Here is an 18,678-nt window from a genome sequence, read left to right as displayed (position 1 = left end):
CTATTAGATTTTAAAAAATAAATTTGGAGTCTTGAAAATGTATATTGTTTTTAGCTTAGATAAATTATAATTATTTTTAGTGGAGGTGGAATTTTTATTTCATCCAATAAGAAAAATGACACATTATAAATATTTTTTAAAAAATAAAAATTAAAGAGAGAGTTGTTAGTTTTAAGAGTTATAGTGAGCTAAAAAGGTGAATGAAAATGTATTTTTAGATTAAAAGATGAATAGAAAGTTATTTTTAGACCAAATGGTGGATGAAGAGTATTTGTAAACCTTTTTTCTATAGTTAAGAGTTATTTTTGGCTCTTTTCCATTTTGAATATTTTTTACTGTTAGAAATAAGGGTAAAACAGACCCCAAAGATTGATGTCGAAGACATTTTAAGCCCAATAGATTGACGAGTTATATTTTTGTACCAATTCTCATGATTAAGAGGTGTTTTAGGCCTTTTCCGCATATTTAAATTTGTAAAACTTTCCTATAATATTGATTTCTTTTCCACTATAAAATTGAATATGCAAAACCCAGATTTCGCCTGCCTGTAGAAATCCCATCATAGAACTCCTCTCCGTCTCTCTCTCAAACACACACACAGCAGCGATGGCTTTGAGGTCGTGTGCATCCAAGCTTTTCAGCTCCTCCCAATCCGTCTTTTCCAACTCAGGTTAATTCCTGTCCCTTCTTATTCTTGTTTTTTTTCTTCATTTTTTATTGTTTTTTTTTCCCAATGAAGTTGATAATCCCACCAAATCAATCGGAATGAATATGTTCTTTCATGTTTGTTTAATCTATTGTGATTTTTCTTGGAATTATGTACTTTGATGGGTCTTTATCTTTCTTTAGATCTATTGATTTTCTTGGTTGTGACCTTCTCTGCTGACCTACTTGATTGAATTGTAAAATCCCCATCCTGCCCAATAGAAAATAAACAGAAAAGTTTTATGTATACCACATATCATTTCTGACCACATATGTTTGCATACAGCGGAAAAAAGAAAATCTTTCGGGACAATGAGGTGTAGCGTGACCGCAGGTTCATTGGTGATCAGGTCCATCACACAAGTAAATATACGTGGTTGACAAGTAATAAAGTGATAAGTAGAGTATCGATCCCATGAGGACGTGTTGTTAACTATTTACTGAATACAAATTATTCATTCCAAGAAGTGAGTATATCTAAGGAATACTACAATGACACTATAAAAGATGCAAGTAAAGAACATGAGGAGAGTTCAAGGGAATGTAAGATCCTAGGGTTATGGTAGCTAACAATTCTGTTGAGTTATCCATGAGAATTGAGTAATTAATTTTTCTATTGCTTATAGACTCTCCTGAGTCCTTATTTGTCTATTCAAATTACTCTTAACACATATATATGCCTATGGAATTATCATTAATAAGAACATAATTATATTTCCTTTATCTGACCAAGCAAGCCGAGTAGGTATATTTCTATTCTAAACACAAATCCATTTTCCGATGCCCAGGTTCAAGAACAAGCCCTATCCAATCTTTTATGAAGTATATAATTCCCTCGCCTGAGTTCAATTTTGGATTAGTAGATAGTCCCTCTAAGTCAGCTACACAAAAGATAATTGAGAGCAAGATTGAATAACTAAATCAATATAATCAAGTCAAGTATCAAACTACAACAATCATGTAGCACAAACCTAAGAACTAGCAAATTACAAGAGAAGAGATAGAATAGCGCTTAGGATTGATGTCGCTTGAGCCGTTGTTCTACCCCTCATTGGATCTCCTTTTCCTCTTCGGTGTTTCTCTCCTTTAAACTAGTATAATCCCCTGAATATGACCCAATGTTGTGAAAGGCGGTCGCTTCGAGGCGACGCGACCCTTCATCACCTATTAGCTTTGTAGCGAGGCGATCTTCAAAAAGCAACGCCATGGCGACAATGGCAACAAAGGCAAGAGGTGACAAAGGCAAGAAAGGTGTTGCCTTTTGTATTTTCTTAAAAAAAGGCGACCAATTTAGACTTTTAAAATTTAAAAGGTAATTTTAGGGTTTTTTTTCTTTCCAAATTTGCACAGTTGCACTCTTAGACTGCGACTGAGACTCCGACTCCAACTAGTTGACTTGACTAGACTACTCCGGCGATCAGCTAGACTTTTCCGGCCACTCCAAAGTCCAACTTATATGTATTTCTTCTTTTCTTCTAATTTCTTTTTCTTTTCTTCTTCAAATCTTTCACTATTTCTTTTTCCTTCTTCTTCTTCTTCAGACTTCAGAGCTACTTTTACCTCTTTTTTGTCATTGTTTTGACATTTGTTCTTTTTTTCTCATTCAAGTTCTAAACTTTTATTATGTACTATTTATTTTCAATTTTTGAATTGAAATATTTGCTAATATGTTATTTCTATTGAGATTATGATTATTTATATATGCAATTAGATATTTTAATTTTTTGGTATTAATTGGCGCCGTACGTCAAAAATGCGAGTGCCTCGCCGCTCGCTTCGCCTTGTGGTGAGGCAGGCCGTTGTCGCCTTTTGTCGCGTTTCGCCATCCAAAATACTGATATGACCTAAAAATCATGTACAAGGTGTATTTATCATGTGGACTGTGGAGAAACACTCAACCAGGGCCAAAAATGATTTTGTTAGTTGTGCAGCGAGTGGCGTTGCGCACCAAGTACAACTTCGGAGACTTGAATTCTGTTGGACAAGACCAAAAACAAAAATGCACTAAATCCCTACACGGAGCAGCCTAATGTTTCAGCTTTTTTGCTTTTCTTGGTTGGCGTCGTGCAAGCTTGGCCGTTGACCTCTAGACTTGATCCCGATCATTTTTCTTCGGCTTTTACTTAAACTTCCAAGCTTTATGTGATCCTTTTTAGCTATATATTAGTCCATGTGCTCACAATCGTGTCCTTCCATGCCTCAGACTTCTACTCAGACTTCAAAGCCCGTTTTACCCCAATTTAGCTCCAAATTGTCTTTTGTTTTTGCAAAATCATCTCCTACTCAACAAAATACGAATATTAAGCATGAAGAGAATAAAATCAACTTAAACACAAGTAAATTGATCAAAATGTGATGCAAAAGATAGCTAATAACATGTACTTCTAGCCGTGGATCAATCACTCACTAACTACATTTTTGGGTGGGTTTTCAGTTCAAGTTAGTTATTTCTCCCCCAAAATATTCTTCTGCTATTTATGGGTTCTTCTCTTAGTAGAAAGAGAGTAACTTAGTCGGGGTTGATAGCTAGCTTTAGTACATTTTCAGATAGCAAGTTGCATGCTGTTTTTCTATACAACAAACTCAAATTTTGCTTATTGGGTTTTAAAGGCGTTTAGCTGATTAAAAGTGTTGCAGGCCTTTAACAACTAAATAAACTAAATAAAAGTGTCACCTGTGTAGTAATTTATATTCTCTGGTGGGGCAGTTTGTGCAATTCAATATGGTATAAACGCTGGGCTTCGTCACGCATCTACTTTTCCCGTGTTTGGCCAGGTGGCTTGTGGCCTAAAATAATTAAAGAAAAGCTAAATGTCTCATCTTGGAACATCTCAAGCTTTTAGATGTGAGGGTTCAGGCAATTTAACAAGGAGTGTTGTATTGGCAATACTGTAAGGCTCCGTGCCTTCCCTTGTAAGTCACACATACTTAATCAAAATGTATGAGTTGCAATGCCCAATTTAGTGACTAAACACTTGAACAATCATAAATATATGCTGGCCATCATTTGTTCTACACATGATGGTGCTATGATGATGAAAGGGTTTTCTTTTTGGACCTAAAAAATTAGATCTGGCTCCTTTTGAGTAACTAATCTCTTCATTTTCTCCAATTAGGTCCTATATTCTTGCCCCTCAACATATTAATGTTTTTGCTTTGCCCCTACACTTCCTCCCGTCAGTTCTCTGTCTTCCATGCTTCCTCCCACGGCCAGATGAGAATTCTTAGAATCCCTTCTTTTCCTCCCATAATCTATTAAGAATTTCATGTAAACAAGTCCAACACCAATTCAAACCAAAGTAGAACTGCCTTCACGAAGGGGATAGAACAAGGATTTTGACATGTTGAGTGTAATTAACTGTTGAAGTCCCATGATGGGCAGGTCTGTAAGGAAAAATGGAAGTTGAGGACATCTACCCGTTGAATGAAATCCCTGAGAAACTCTTACCTTGAATAGAGCTAAAAGTATTACCTTTAATAGCAAATCCATCTAGTGAGTGCAAATTCAAGCTTATCTGGGATTCTTAGTTCAAGTTGAAGCTCCTTCCTATTCATTGAGATTTAACTATGGAGACTTTCCGGTGGAAGCTGGATTATCCACTGTTCTTCGGCAACCAAATGGATCCTTCTCTTTTTATGATCGCGAAACGCCCGAGGGCAAGTGCCTCGTGGTTCAGAACTCAATGGATAATGACTTTAGCACTTTACCCTTCTCCATTTTAATTAATATCGGGCTTTTATATGTGGCAGGATTCAAAGCCAATGACATGCACATAATTCACACATTACGTATTGTGCTCTTACCATTAGACCAAAGCCCTTGGGGCTTTTTCCTCTTTATTTTGATTTCATTATATTAGCAGCTTTTTCTTGTTCTTTTTAGTCCAAAGTAGAGAAAAATAGGTTTTTCACCTCAAGAGAAAAAAAATCAGTGTTGTATAGCTTGTAGGAGAATTTATTTGTATTGGACAATGGATTATACCTTGAACAACTCGATTAGTAAATGTGATACATTCTACAACAACTGTACATTTGTCCAAAACAAGTTGGGGTCGGCTATATGAATCCTCATTTCTTCATTTAAGCTCATATCATCTGTAAAGGTGAGAGCAGTCTGTGAAATTACAGCACATATCTACTATCTGCTTAGCATATTAAAGGGTGAAAGAAACTATAAGGTCATGTTTTTTCTTTTTCTTTTGGGCTTGAATTTGTAAACTTTCATAATCAAAGTGCATCCATGGACCATGATTCCAGTGTAGTCAAAGGCGCGCTTTAAGCACGCTTAAGCCCTGAAGCGAGGCTCAAAACGTGTTGAGTGCTTTGCCTCGCTTTATGTGCGCTTCAGTGTCGTCATCAAGGTTCTAAGGAAAACTTTTCCTCGGCAATCAGCCTCTTCTTAAGAAGTGACACTAAACAATTGATATTTTACTTTATCATAATTTGTTTTTCAATTTCTTTGCTCATATATTTTTCATTCATGTTTATAATTATTAGTCTTGGACTAAACATATATATTTGTATTTTTTCTCCCTTTGCGCCTTTTTTCATTAAAGCCCACGCATCATTTGCGCTTTGTGCTTAAAGCCCCAACGGACGTTAGAGCTTTTTTGCGCTTTTCGCCTTTGATAACACCGTATGATCCAACACAGAAGAAAGGGAGGGGATTCTTTTCTGGCAGTGGAGAGGAGATAGAGGAAGAGAGAAACATGTTGTCATTGTTTGAAGTGATTTTTCTTGTAAAAATGTCCGGATTAACTAAATCTCTGAATGTACTAATTTGTTAAAGGAACACTTGTAATGACAGAGAGAGATTCAACGGTAGGAACTGGAGAGATTAGTAACCGGAGAGGAGCTGAAACCGAATATATCATCCTTGGTTGAAGCTTGTTAGTTGTTGCAACAGTACAAATATTGATTTTTGTGCCCTTGTATTTCATACCTCTTTTTTCTCTTCCAAGTGTCTCGGTGAACCTGCTGCAACAAGTTCCATGGCAGAAGTAGAGCCAGGATATTGGAAATTAATGGGGCTTAGCTGAATCTACAGAGAAGAAAGAGATCACATGAGTCATTCTTACCAATCAAAAGTTGAAAATACAAATACTTTACCAAAGTATCCTCTATAGTGCTTCATAAGACTTTGTTACTAGTACCTTGAGGCTTGAAGCTTATAAAGGCCTTGTTTGACAGCACTATTGAATGACTTGATGGAGCTCAAATGTGTGATTTCATTCCTCGATGTTTAGCAACATAAATTACATGCACATGAATTACTGGAACGTGATTTTTATGTTTTGCTAGATGTTGTCCTTGAATTTTTTTTCGTTAGACGTGATTATTGCAGATAGAATTGAATGTACTTTTCTTACGTTAACCCTCTTGCATGTCATTTAGAAACATCTACTAAGCTAAATATCATTGTCAGGTTTCATGCCAAACAAAAGTTCATTGCACTCTCTGTCTTTTATCTTGACCCATTTAAGATGATAGTGTGTTGGTATTGGCCAAGTAGAAGATACATTGTATGTGATATCTACATCAAACGCCTTTGCACATAATTACTTCAAGATCGTTTACAGCTGAACATCACTAACCTTCCAAGTTCAGGTCTTTGGTTTTAGTCAGGACTAGTGTATTAAGATGGATAGTAGTGTGTTAAAATATCCCACTAAATCATTGAATATTTACTCGATCTCGTTTGCTTCAAATGGACCACTCTAATATAAATTTTCCCAAAATGGTGAAAAATGTGGTCAAATTCCCTCAGAAACTAAAATTATATTCTCGAAAAGATGAAAATGCAGCGAAACTATGAACACCAAAGTCTATATGCTTTTTCACCATACAAATATAATTTCTGACACCCCATTTGTCGGAATTGGTTCACATTTTTCACCATTTTGGGAAAAAAGTTCTCCCCAGACCCCACTTGTTAGATTACACCGGGTATGGTGTTGCTGTTATAAACCAAAATATGCAATATTGATTAAAAAAAGAGTCAAAATATCGAATAATCCATTCAAGTGCTATCCCATTGAAGCAAATTCACATAATTGCTTGGCATTTTTGAGTGCATCTTCTGACGTAAAACATCATCTTGTTTTCTCTGTTTTTATCTGATATTTGAGAACTTGTCAAGTGAATTTGTAATATCCTATTGACCCTTAAAAGTTATAGTTATGTTGACAGGTAAAACCTCATTCACAAACTATTGGTCCTAGCTCGTCATTTTGTATGCATGAAAGTGATGCTGTTTATCTAACTATAAGAACCAGCCTACTAGTAAAGCTCTGCTCATGAAAATATAGAGATGAGAGGTAGAGAGGGATATATCTATAGGTCACTATGAACAGTGGTGTTGCGAGAAATTTTATGAACGGTATTCAAACTTTGGATAGTAAATAATTTTTTTTCCCGATAATTGGATGCACCAAAAAAAATTTGAAATCAAACTGCACAATATTTATCTAAAAAGGTAGCTTAGTGTCCTGACCTGCCACTTGATCATATTTAGGGAGGGGGGGGGCAGAACTTAGTAATCTAAATATGTAGAGCATTCTAAAAGAGGGACTAGTTTGTAAGTATAGAGGAACTTGTATAGTAATTATTATTTGCACTTAAGCCTCTAGTGAGTAGTATAAATAGGAGGGGATATTCATTTGTACATCAATCAAGCAAAATCAAGCAATCTTCCAAGCAATATACAAGTCTTTTTAAAAAGCTCTCGTCTTTCTTCAATCTAGTGTTCCCTTAGCGATCTAGTTTGAAAAGGCTTACTTGAGCTTACAAGATCGTGAAAGAGTCGTGAGTAAGTTGTCAAGTGCCGCACGCAAATTTTAGTTGAAGTCCAAGTCCGTGACAAAGTGGTATCAGACCAAAGGTTGATATTAGGGGAATGACAAGCGAGGCAGACATCAACGCTACTAACGCTACCAACGTCAGGTCGGATGGTGGAAGGAAGAACCTTAAGAAGAATGAGGAGATGTTGTTCGAGCATACACCAAGCGAGGTCCTAACACCTTACTCACCTTCAGCCACTGAGGTCAGTGACGACGAACGAGAGGAGCAGTCCGTGGACGTCACGCCTGGAATGTAGATTGCGAGGGTGGATGCCGCAAGGCAAGCCATGGAGATTTTAGGCAAGCGCTTGAACAAGGTCGATGGCAAGTTCAAGACTCTTGAGGACTTCACCCTCGAGGAGAACAACAATATCCAAAAGGAGTTGAATGGGCGTAATGCTGCGGAGTATGAGATAGAGACTATTACTTCTTTGGAGTGTCGGTTCATGGATGCACTAAGCACGATTGAAACCATGAAGGTTGAGATTAAAGCACTCAAAGGAGATATCAAAGCTGGAGGATCCGCGATGTCCAATAGGGATAGGGAGGGCAAGATTGAGGCTCTTAAGCCACCAGTGTTCAAAGGCTCTCGTGACGCGCAAGAGGTGAACTTTTTTTGGCACTTGGAGAATTACTTCAAGTGTAACAAAATGAAGAGTGACAAGACGGGGATCAACACGACCGTGCTATACCTCTCGGGGATGGCTATGCTGTGGTGGAAGCGAAAAGAGTCGGAGATAGGGAATGGGCGTTGCACCATCAATATATGGGAGCAGTTCCGAGATAAGTTCAAGAAGGCCTTCCCCAACAATGTCATCTATGAGGCAAAGTGCAGGTTTAGGGAGCTGAAGCAAACGGGCAGTATAAGGGCATACGTGAAAGAGTTCACCACTCCCACACTTCAGATTCCCAACCTCACAGATGAAGACATGTTTCACTTCATGGATGGGCTGCAACATTGGGCAAGATAGTGTTGGAACGCCGATAGGTCAGGACTATCGATGAAGCCATCACATAGGTCAAAATTTTAATAGACTTCAGGCATGACAAGAATGTCCGAGGAAGAGGAGATGAGATGAGATGAGAGGTAGTCATGACCAAGGTGGGGAAGATCGTGGTGAAAGCAAAGAGCAACAACCACATCCCAAGAATCATGGCACCTATAAGTCTGATGGCAAGAAGTCTGGACGTTGAAGCGATGCCGACTGGAAGACACATACTACAAAGGGGAATGGTTGCTACGTATGCGGAGGGCCACATGGCTATGCATGGTGCCCTGAATTGAAGAACCCTGGTGCCATACTATAGGAATGGAAGGAGAAAGATGCACAAGAGCAAGGACAAGGTTCAGACACGATGCAATTGGGCCTGATTGGACTATGCAGAGCTATCACAAAGCAATCAGGGAAGCCAAAAGAATACGACGCGCAGTATGTAGACATCATGATCAATGGACGATCCGCTCTTGCTATGGTCAACTTCACTATCGCTCCCTTAGACATCTTTGATATAATCCTTGGACATGAGTTCTTTCAAAGATGCCACACGATGATCGATCTTTACCTTCAACATCTCTTGGTCATGGAGCAAGAGGGATCTTGTATGGTACTCCTAGTTAAGGTGCCAAAGACGGAAGGACAAGCCCAACCATCGGTTATGCAGCTTGTGAAGGGCCTAGAGAAGGGGGGGCTGACGTTCGTAGACACCATTGCAAGTTTGGGCGAAGACAATAGTGCTCGAGAGGTGTTGCCACCATACATAGAGAAGGACGTGATGCCGGAAGAGTTGCCAAGACACTTACCTCAAAGGCGCAAAATAGATCACGAGAAACGGAGACCATTATTGACTAAGCCAAGCAAAAACAGGGACAACAGGCCACTGCCATGTTCCTTATCCACTAGATGGGACAATCTTCGGAGGAGGCCACATGGGAACAGTATGAAGACTTGTGGCAGTTTAAAGACAAAATCCGGTAGTTTTTGCAGCAGCAGTGCTCTGCGGTCGTCGCCACATCAGGTGGGGGAGAATGTTATGACTCGCCACTTGATCATGTTTAAGGAGAAAGAATCTAGAGTCATAGAGAGGTTAATGGAAGACTCTAGAAGATCAAAGAGAATTCTTGGAAAGATTTAGAGTAATCTAGATATGTAGAGCATTCTAGAAGAGGGACTAGTTTGTAAATATAGAGGGAATTGTATAAAAAATTATTATTTGCATTTAAGCCCCCAGTGAGTAGTATAAATGAGAGGAGCCATTCATTTGTACATCAATCAAGCAATCTTCCAAGCAATAAATAAATCTTCTTAAAAATCTCTCTTGTTTTTCTTCAATCTGACGTTCCTTTAGCGATCTAGTTTAAAAAGGCTTACTTGAGCTTATCAGATTGTGAAAGAGTCTCGAGTAAGTTGTCAAGTGCCGCATAGAAGTCTTAGCTGAAGTCTAAGTCCGTGACATCAAGCCCAATTTTAAAGCAGAAAAGGCAGGCACAAAATACCATAACAAATATGTAGACACAGGAAATCGAACTTGAGCTAACTACAACTTTGTGCATACCCTCACCGCTGAACTGCTGCTCTCTATTGTGTCAAAGGGTGGATTTGCATTTTTGGTCTCTTTATTTCAGGAGCTTAGGCCCATTGTTAAAGCCAAAAATAATATAACAAATATGTGGATGCAGGTAAGAACCTGAGTGTCCTACAGCTTCGTGCACACCCTTGCCGCTGAACTACTGCTCTCTGTTGTGTCAAAGGGTGTTCAAAATGCTATATATTAGATATATAGTGTAATTTTCCGGCGAAGGGTGTTCGGTTGACCACCCTTGCACCACCATAGCGTCACCCCTGACTATGAATGTATGTTAACTATGTTTGTTCATGTATGTGTGTCTCTGTGTTTACTAATATTGTACCTCTTTATAGAAAGGGAAGATGATATTGATGTAATTCTGAGTCTGATTATCAACTTAGGTACTGTTCACCAACTTTTGTGAGAACTGAGAAACTAAAGAGAATCATCCCAGCAGTATGCTTTAGCCTCAAGTCCTAGCACTGCTTTTATCAGACTAGCAACAAGGTCTTTCTTGCTTTGACTATCCTTTCATCTGTATAGTTGCGAATAAATTTTTGTTTCTCTCTCTGGCCTCTCTTAAACCAAAATGGCTGCATCCCATGCATTGTACGAACTTTCAATACCGTCATTGTGCCTATATTAGTAGTTTCTTTTGCTTTGGTCCTTTGGAACTTCCCTTTGTTTAGCTTTGAAGCTTAAAAGCTCATTGTCTTTGCATCTGACTTTCTATAAGCAGCCTTTCATTCAAGTTCCACAAGATTCTTGTTTTTATACATCTCATCTTACTGAAGTTTAAAAACTTTTTGTTTCGACAGTGAGCAGAGGAATTCATTCAACTAGTGTAACAAGAATGGGAGGACATGGCCATGATGAGCCATTCTATCTTCATGCTAAACACATGTACAACTTAGACAGGATGTCCAATCAGAAGCTGAAGATGACCCTTGGTGTTTGGTCTGCAGTCGCCATTGGTGTTATAGTCCCGGTTTATGCTGTCGTTTTCCAGCAAAAGAAAACTGCTTCGGGCTAGATCAGCTTCTTATTTGGGTCTCCCTCACAATAATGCAGTTCTGCGTTCGTTCTTGTGAAGACCAAAACCTATTGTTTTAAAGCTTTTAATAGCTTTCAGTTTTAGCTTAGCTATACAATGGCGTTTGCTTTTCTTATTTTTTCAACGGCAACAAAGACGTTTGTGCCTGATTCTTAAATAATATTTTCTGAATACGCTTAAAAAAACACCAACTTATGGAGTGTTTTGTCATCCCATGTTCTACTCATTTTCTGCTTTCTGAATGACTTGACCTCATATCTGGATCGATTTTATGTTCTAGTTTTATCTTTCAAAAACACCTAAAGCAATGCTTTTAGGTGGTCAACCACATGCAGGGTGTGCTAATTTCAGATTTGATTCGTCTGTTCAAAGGTAGGTGTAAATGTAATATTATTGTAATTGTATTTCTGTCCTTTCAGGCTTTGGGATAAAGATAGTAGTTTTAAAGAAAGAAAAAGAAATCATTTTTGGATGGATATTCTGACACAAGTTTCTTTGTTTCCATTCCAAAAGCCAATCCACCTTCAAAAGAACATCCTAGGATCAAAATGACAAGTGTTTATAAGAAAAAGAAAATGTAATGACAGACCTGGGACATTGTCTAAGATAATTACATGTTTTCAGTAAATGACATATTAAATTAAATATTTCATCGATAGCAAAAGGGATGACGGGTTATTAGGATACGATGATGAAATATATAATATTCGATAGTATTGTACGCCATGGCTCTTTGAAGTAAAATTTATATATATGGAAATAGTAAATATAACAAAAAATTAAAACTTTTAAAATATTAAAGTAATATTTGACAAAAATTATATAAAAGAAACTTTTGTTATGAACTAATAATAAAAATTAAGACAACAAGAGATATAGCCAAAGAAGTCGGGGGAGAGTGATTTTATTTTTGCTTCAAACTGTTGCACAAATAAATTAATTTAGCTCTCTATTATGAAAGAAAAAAGCTTGGTACAAGGCTTTTCAGGAAGCTGCTATAAAGCTTTTCGAAAGTTGCTTGCAAGTTATCTGCTTGAGCTATTTACAAGTTACCTGTTTGATTGCTATTCTGAGAAAGCTGCTGTAAAGTTTTTCAAGTGTTACTCGCAAGTTGCCTGCTTGAGTTGCTTGCAATATATTTGCTTGAGCTATTTGCAAGTTGTCTGCTTTATTTCAAACTTATACGAAAAACTGTGTAATGAACATGAATAGTATGGTGTATATATAACACTTCCTCATGAGTGTTCATTGATAAATAATGTGCTTCGTTAAAATTTTACAAGGAAAAAAATCAGTGAAAAGAAGTCTATTGAAGCAAAAAGAGTATACATATTTAGTAATACGCATTGTTAGCGACCTCATTAAAAAACTTACCAAAAAAATTTAATAGGATAAAATCTTGATTACGAAAAAAAAGTATTTCACTCCTCTTGGTTATAGTATCACATAATTTTTGTAGATGATGTACACCAATTTTGTGTGCAAAATCATCAATCGTTGAAGTTTGCAGTTTCTTTGTGATCAGATCTGCCAAATCATCATTTGATGAATTTATTGTTCATTTGTATTTTCAATCATTTAATAGAGTTGCATTATCATCCTATAATATTATTGGAATCACGCTAAATAGGGATGTACAAAATCAAAGCAAAAATCGAATCAACTCATAAATCGGGTCAAATCGGAAAAAAAGGGACTAATAGTTTGATTTGACTAGGTTTGGTATTGGAAAAAATATCTGACTATATTTGAGTTGGTTTGATTTTAACTAAAAAAAGTCAATGCGAGACCAAACCAGCCCAACATTATATATATAATTTTTAAAAAATTATTTTATACTTAAAGTATTTACTTTGATATGATTTCTAAATATTTCTTATATTTTTTCATAATTTTTATCTTTTAACATATTATTTTAAGTTTTTGAGACTTAGAATTTTAAATGGTCCAAAAAGGTTATAGTCCATACTCCATAGATATTAGTAACTCTAATAAAGTTCAAATCAAAATCAAATCAATACTAATGCTTACAAAAAAAATTAATTCAACACTAAGAATGACAAAAATGTTGAATATGTTTTCTTTAATTTTATGTTGGTTTAGACATTTAAAATACATAAGCTAGTTTTATTTTTTCTTTAATGTTTAATCATGTAATTAATACTTTTAGAATTATTTTAGCATGATTTAGTACTTTTAAATTATGATCATTTTCATTATAACTTATTAATTTACAATATTTATTTTATGCGATTTCATTATTATTTTTTGTTGAATATTTTAGTTTTCACTCATCTCATATTTTGTGTTATTTTCTTTAAAATATCTTAGATAGTTGTATTTTGATAGGACTAAATAAATATTTAGAGCATAAGTTAATTATATGTTTGTAGGAATACTTTATCGAAAAAATCCGAAAATCCAAAATAATCTGAGGTTGAAAAGCTCAAGTTTTATTAGTTTGATTTGGTTTATAGATTTAAAAAATGCAATTTATATAAATCCCATAGTGTTAAGAGTTAATTACATTATTTTCCCACTCTTTTTCAAATTTCAAAAATTTCTTAAAATTTTTAAACTTCGAATACATCACTGAACTTCCCGATATATCAGCAGACGTCTGAATACATAGGGAAAATCCGAACCAATTCGACCATGTACACCCCTAACACTAAGTATACATTCCTCACTTGCTTCATAAACTATTGTTATCTTTTGTATGATTTGTTGTTATGTACACAATATTCAAACTCTTATGCCGATAAGATGAACACCCTATATATGCACAGTAATAATTGTTAGGATAAACAAATGTATATCAGGCTTTCATTTGTAATATGAAATTGAATTTATTTTAGCAGATAATCTACTCTTTTGGAAACTCTTCAAGAGTTTCAATTCAAGTCATCAACTTAGACAACAATATGAAGGATGTTGATTTCCATAAATATATATGGGTGAACATAGTCATTTTTGTACCATTCATTATCTTACTGAATTTATTCCATATAAGAATTATGGGCAAGTTCCAAAAACTTGTAAATGTTTCAGGCTTTCAGAAAATTTCAGATTTTTTCTGGTTAAGTGACAATATGCATTAGTATCTAGGGAAAAGAACATGACATACCCTTCAACTTTACCATCTAAACTCCTAGCTATAAAAGTGATATACATACCATATTATTATAAAGGTGGCTCAAATATACTCGTTTCATCTAAAGAAAATGAAAAAATTAATTTTAAATTCATGTAGGGTTATATATAAGCATTTTAGCAAAGTTCAGGGGTATATTTGATCCTTTTTCACACATGAATTATTTTTTGACTTTTTTAATTATCATTATTTGAGTTTCTTATTCTTATTTCATTTTTTTCTTTTGTTCTTTAGTGTTAAAATATGAAAAATAAAAAGAAAAAAGTGTGAATGAAATAAATAAATAAATTTAAAACTAATTTTTTTGCAGCTATATTGTAATTTATTTTTCATATCTGTAAAAAAAGGTTTGGGGCATCTATGATAAATTTTACAAGAAAATTAGTGAAAAAATAAATTTAACCATCAAAATAATAAATTCAAATTAGCCATTGAATTAAAGAAGGAAAAAAACATGTGAGAAAGATCAAATATACTCCTACATGGAATATTTTTTTAATAAAAAATTAAAAAAACAAGTTCGAAATTATTTTTTTCCACTTCCGTTAGAGGAAAAGGGTATATATGAGTCATTTGTGAAACAATAGGGGTATATATTAATCACTTTTATAACGAGGGGTATTTCAACTCCAAATGACAAAGTTGAGGTGTATATCAAACCCTTTTTGCCTTGTATTTAAAGCATAACATCTACTAGTGTCAAGACTGCAAGTCAATAAGCTTTTACTCTTATCAAGATGCATCATTCCAGTTACATATTATCACAATTCGAATCCGGGTGTGATGACACTCGTCTCAACTCACTGAGATGAGTCAGCCCAAAACCCAATGGAAAGTAAATGCAGAAGAAATAAGATAATAAGATACATAATTCAAGAAAAAATGGATAAATAAATTCAAAATCCTCTAAGATTGGTTGTCACGTGTACAAGCCATTAATGAAATACAGAATAAGAAAAGGAAAACAATCATAATGTCTTCGTCTCAAAAATAGGACTGAAACATAGACAAAGTATGAGGTGTCCATTAGAAGGATGCAACAACTACCTCAACACTCAAACAGAAGCCTCGAATGTGATAAAAATGCTAGAAGTCACGCAGGTTAGGGGTCACAACCTACACAAGTGTAGAAGCAAAGAGTGATTACCAAATAACACGGTACTCAACAAGCGGACAACTAAAACTTGGAAAAGCTAAATAGAATACAATTACTCCTGTCATCCCAACCAAACCTCCTTAACTACAACCTGCATAGAAATCATCCCAATCTAACAGTTCAAACATAAAGTGTCTCAAAATCAGGAATAGCTCAACAACGTCTCAGTCAATCACATCAAGTTCAATAGTGCCATTCACAGAATACAACAAAGGGGAAAATACAATCCATAAATGGCAAAAGATATGCAATGAAATATCACGTATAGTGATGCATGTCTATTGTAATGATACACATCTGCTGATTAGCAGCCCGGAACCCATATGGGACTCACATGGTCCATGTATTCTCCAAAACCATTTTTCTTCGGCATAAACATCCATCGCCAGAATCATTTTCCTTCGGCATAATCATCAATCGCCAGAACCAGTTTTCTTCGGCATAATCATCAATCGTCGGAACCATTTCCCTTCAGTATTGTCAGAACCATTTTCTTTTGGCATCATCATCATTTCAATTTCATCCTAGTATATCAGAACCAATGCAAATAAGATAAGTTCATACAAATCATGATAATATAATCATATCAACAACAATAATACACATTTCATATCAAGGTAATCACTTCACATGTCCGCAATATATAAAGTCATCATCACATCAACATAAACCATCAAAATTTTATTTTATTACCCTTCTTCTTCAATATTAAGATCAATCAAAATGAACAAGTACCCGAACCAATTTCCATTACTCTCCAACACACATAACGAGAAATACTAGATTCTACAAGCTTTAACGAAGGTTTAGAAATTCACTTGACTTAATCAATCACAATCTACTTTGAAATTTGGGCCTTCCCTTTACATCGGTTCTATGAATCAATGCAATCTATTCAAATAACGATTCGTGATAAGAATCCGAAACTGACAACACCAATTCCACAAAATTCGAGCAAGAGCTTCAAAACGATTAAAAATTACGATTCCGAAAATGGTGTTAAATTCTTGGATTTATTGCTTGAAAATGTCCCTCAAGAAAATTAAAATTTATTAACGAAAATCATTTCAAAAATGGAGTTAAAAACAATCCCAATCACCAATTTAAGAAAATTTTGAGTTCTTGAGAAAATTCCCAAAATTTGAAGTCCAAAATCAAGACTTCGGAGTTGAAATCACAATTTAATCGATGGGTATTGAAGATTCTTAGTTAAAAACACTTACCCAATCAACAAGTCTTGAAAAAACACTTCAAAATCTCCTATCCCAAGATCTAGGGTCACAAAAATGGAGAAATGGAGTTGAAACCCCAACAAGATTCACTCAGGTGTTGCTAAAGCGGCACAGGGTCGCTTTCGCGATCCTGATTTGCTTTTGTGAACCCTGCTTAAGTGGCCCCTATCGCGAAAGTGATAGGTCCTTCGATAAAGAGGAGGTCTCTTTTGTGACCTTCCCTTCGCAAAAGCGAATCATGCACCAGATCACAACATTTAAAAATCATTCCACTTCTCAAATTTCCGAATGGACCCTCATGATTTATTCGGAATTCCGTGCACACAAACCATACATGCTATCCTACTAAATTCGACGTTCTGGACTCAATGGAATCATTAAAATTTGAATTTGAGGTCTCCTTGACACAGAATCCATTTAGTCTCAACCAAATTAGTTTAGGACTCAAAAAGATCAAACACCCTCAGAGCTCCCGAAAAATGCACTGAAACTCTTCTTAAGCCCAAAAAAACCTCATGAAACCATTGAACTCATTAAAAATTCAATTTGGGCATCCGAGCTCCGATTGTTAACCAAAGTCAAACCTTACTCTAAAATAACTTCAACTTCCAACTTAAGACCTTAAATCCCCGAAACAATTCCAAATTCAGAAACAATGATGCTCCAAGACTAAATTCCACATTCCGAAGCTGATGAAACTAACAGAATTCCATTTCAAGGCTCGTAGCTTTGGTTAGTCCCAAAATACCACTTTTGAACAACTTAGGCCTTCAAAACTCAATAATTTCTAAAACTCTAAACTTTTCAAAGAATTTCCAAAACCAACACCAAATACTGATAAAAAATGACCCAAAGAAACTATCGAGAGGGGTAAAATGGTCATTTTATAAAATATTCTAAGAATAACCTTGAGGGTCATTACAGATATTCTGACACAAGGTACCGTACCGGTGTGGTACCCGATCCTATGAATATATGTAACCACTTGTTCAAAATTTTACCTCGGACTCAAGAGACTCATCAAGAAGAAGGTTATAATTATCTTTTACCTCTCTCACACATTGTAATAAATGACCAGTTTCACCATCTCTCAAGACATAACTCCATGTACAATAATTATAAGTACACTTGCAGCACAAAGTAATTCAATCTAATCCATCATTCTGTAGCTTATGCATTTTAAGCATCAACAACCATATCATCAATTACAAGCATGTCTGAAGACCAATCAACAAGTATTCAACTTAGAAGCATACATGAATCTAAATCAAGTCTAAACTCCAATTAACAATTAGAAGTCCATTCACTTCACTAATCTTCCATATTCATATCAATGATCAAAGGATTTAATTATTAATGACACCCTTACATTTGAGTTATTACTAGTTTTAATTACCATTTCATTAGTCAATATTAAGATCATGGAATTCTCTCTATCGCCAGCCATCCCCGCACAATTTACATTATAATTTCACAGAGGTCATACAAACACAAAACACCCATCAAAGCTTTATACATTAGCACATGAACACACCAATAACTCTTTAATGTGAATTTCATATTTATTATTCATTCATAACGGCATATCCATAGGCCTAATCATGATTCTCTTGTCAAATTGATATTATGTACACGATTACTAACCATAGTCTACTACTAATAAATCATAAAATACCTCGATGCCAAGCTAGTTGCTATAGAATGCATAAATCTTTGTTCCTTGATTCTGTTCTAGTGAGATTAATAAAGAGTTCGCTAGGAAAAAGTTGGAGATGCGTTCCTCGAGAGCCTTGTATCTCCATTATCGTAATTTTTTACTTCGGAAAAGCCCTAAGGTACTTTAGAAAGTGGAAATTATTTTAGAACAAGAGTTGGAAAAAAGGGTTTAAAACTCTCATGGATTACTTGTCTGGAACTACTATAGCGGCCCCGCTATAGCAACTAAAGGGCCACTGTAGCGGTAATCCGCCCAA

The 18,678-nt window shown here is 35.5% G+C and overlaps 1 protein-coding gene and 1 long non-coding RNA gene across 2 annotated transcripts; both read left to right on the top strand.

Annotated features, from left to right (window-relative positions):
- Nucleotides 1-425: 425 nt before the first annotated feature.
- On the top strand, nt 426-11,373 carry LOC129904041 (uncharacterized). The gene is made up of 2 exons (XR_008770351.1): nt 426-670; nt 10,928-11,373. It is a non-coding gene; the product is annotated as an uncharacterized LOC129904041 (long non-coding RNA).
- LOC129904040 (uncharacterized) lies at nt 6,791-10,921 on the top strand. Its single transcript, XM_055979569.1, has 2 exons — nt 6,791-10,396; nt 10,511-10,921. Exon 1 carries the CDS (start codon nt 7,832-7,834, stop codon nt 8,513-8,515), a length of 684 nt encoding a protein of 227 aa, XP_055835544.1. The 5' UTR covers nt 6,791-7,831; the 3' UTR covers nt 8,516-10,396; nt 10,511-10,921.
- Nucleotides 11,374-18,678: the final 7,305 nt, after the last annotated feature.

The sequence above is a fragment of the Solanum dulcamara genome, chromosome 9 (assembly GCF_947179165.1).
Source record: "Solanum dulcamara chromosome 9, daSolDulc1.2, whole genome shotgun sequence".
In the NCBI taxonomy this organism is placed as follows: domain Eukaryota; kingdom Viridiplantae; phylum Streptophyta; class Magnoliopsida; order Solanales; family Solanaceae; genus Solanum; species Solanum dulcamara.
The sequence above is the reverse complement of the archived record's forward strand: the minus strand, read 5'-3'. Positions and strand labels throughout refer to the sequence as shown.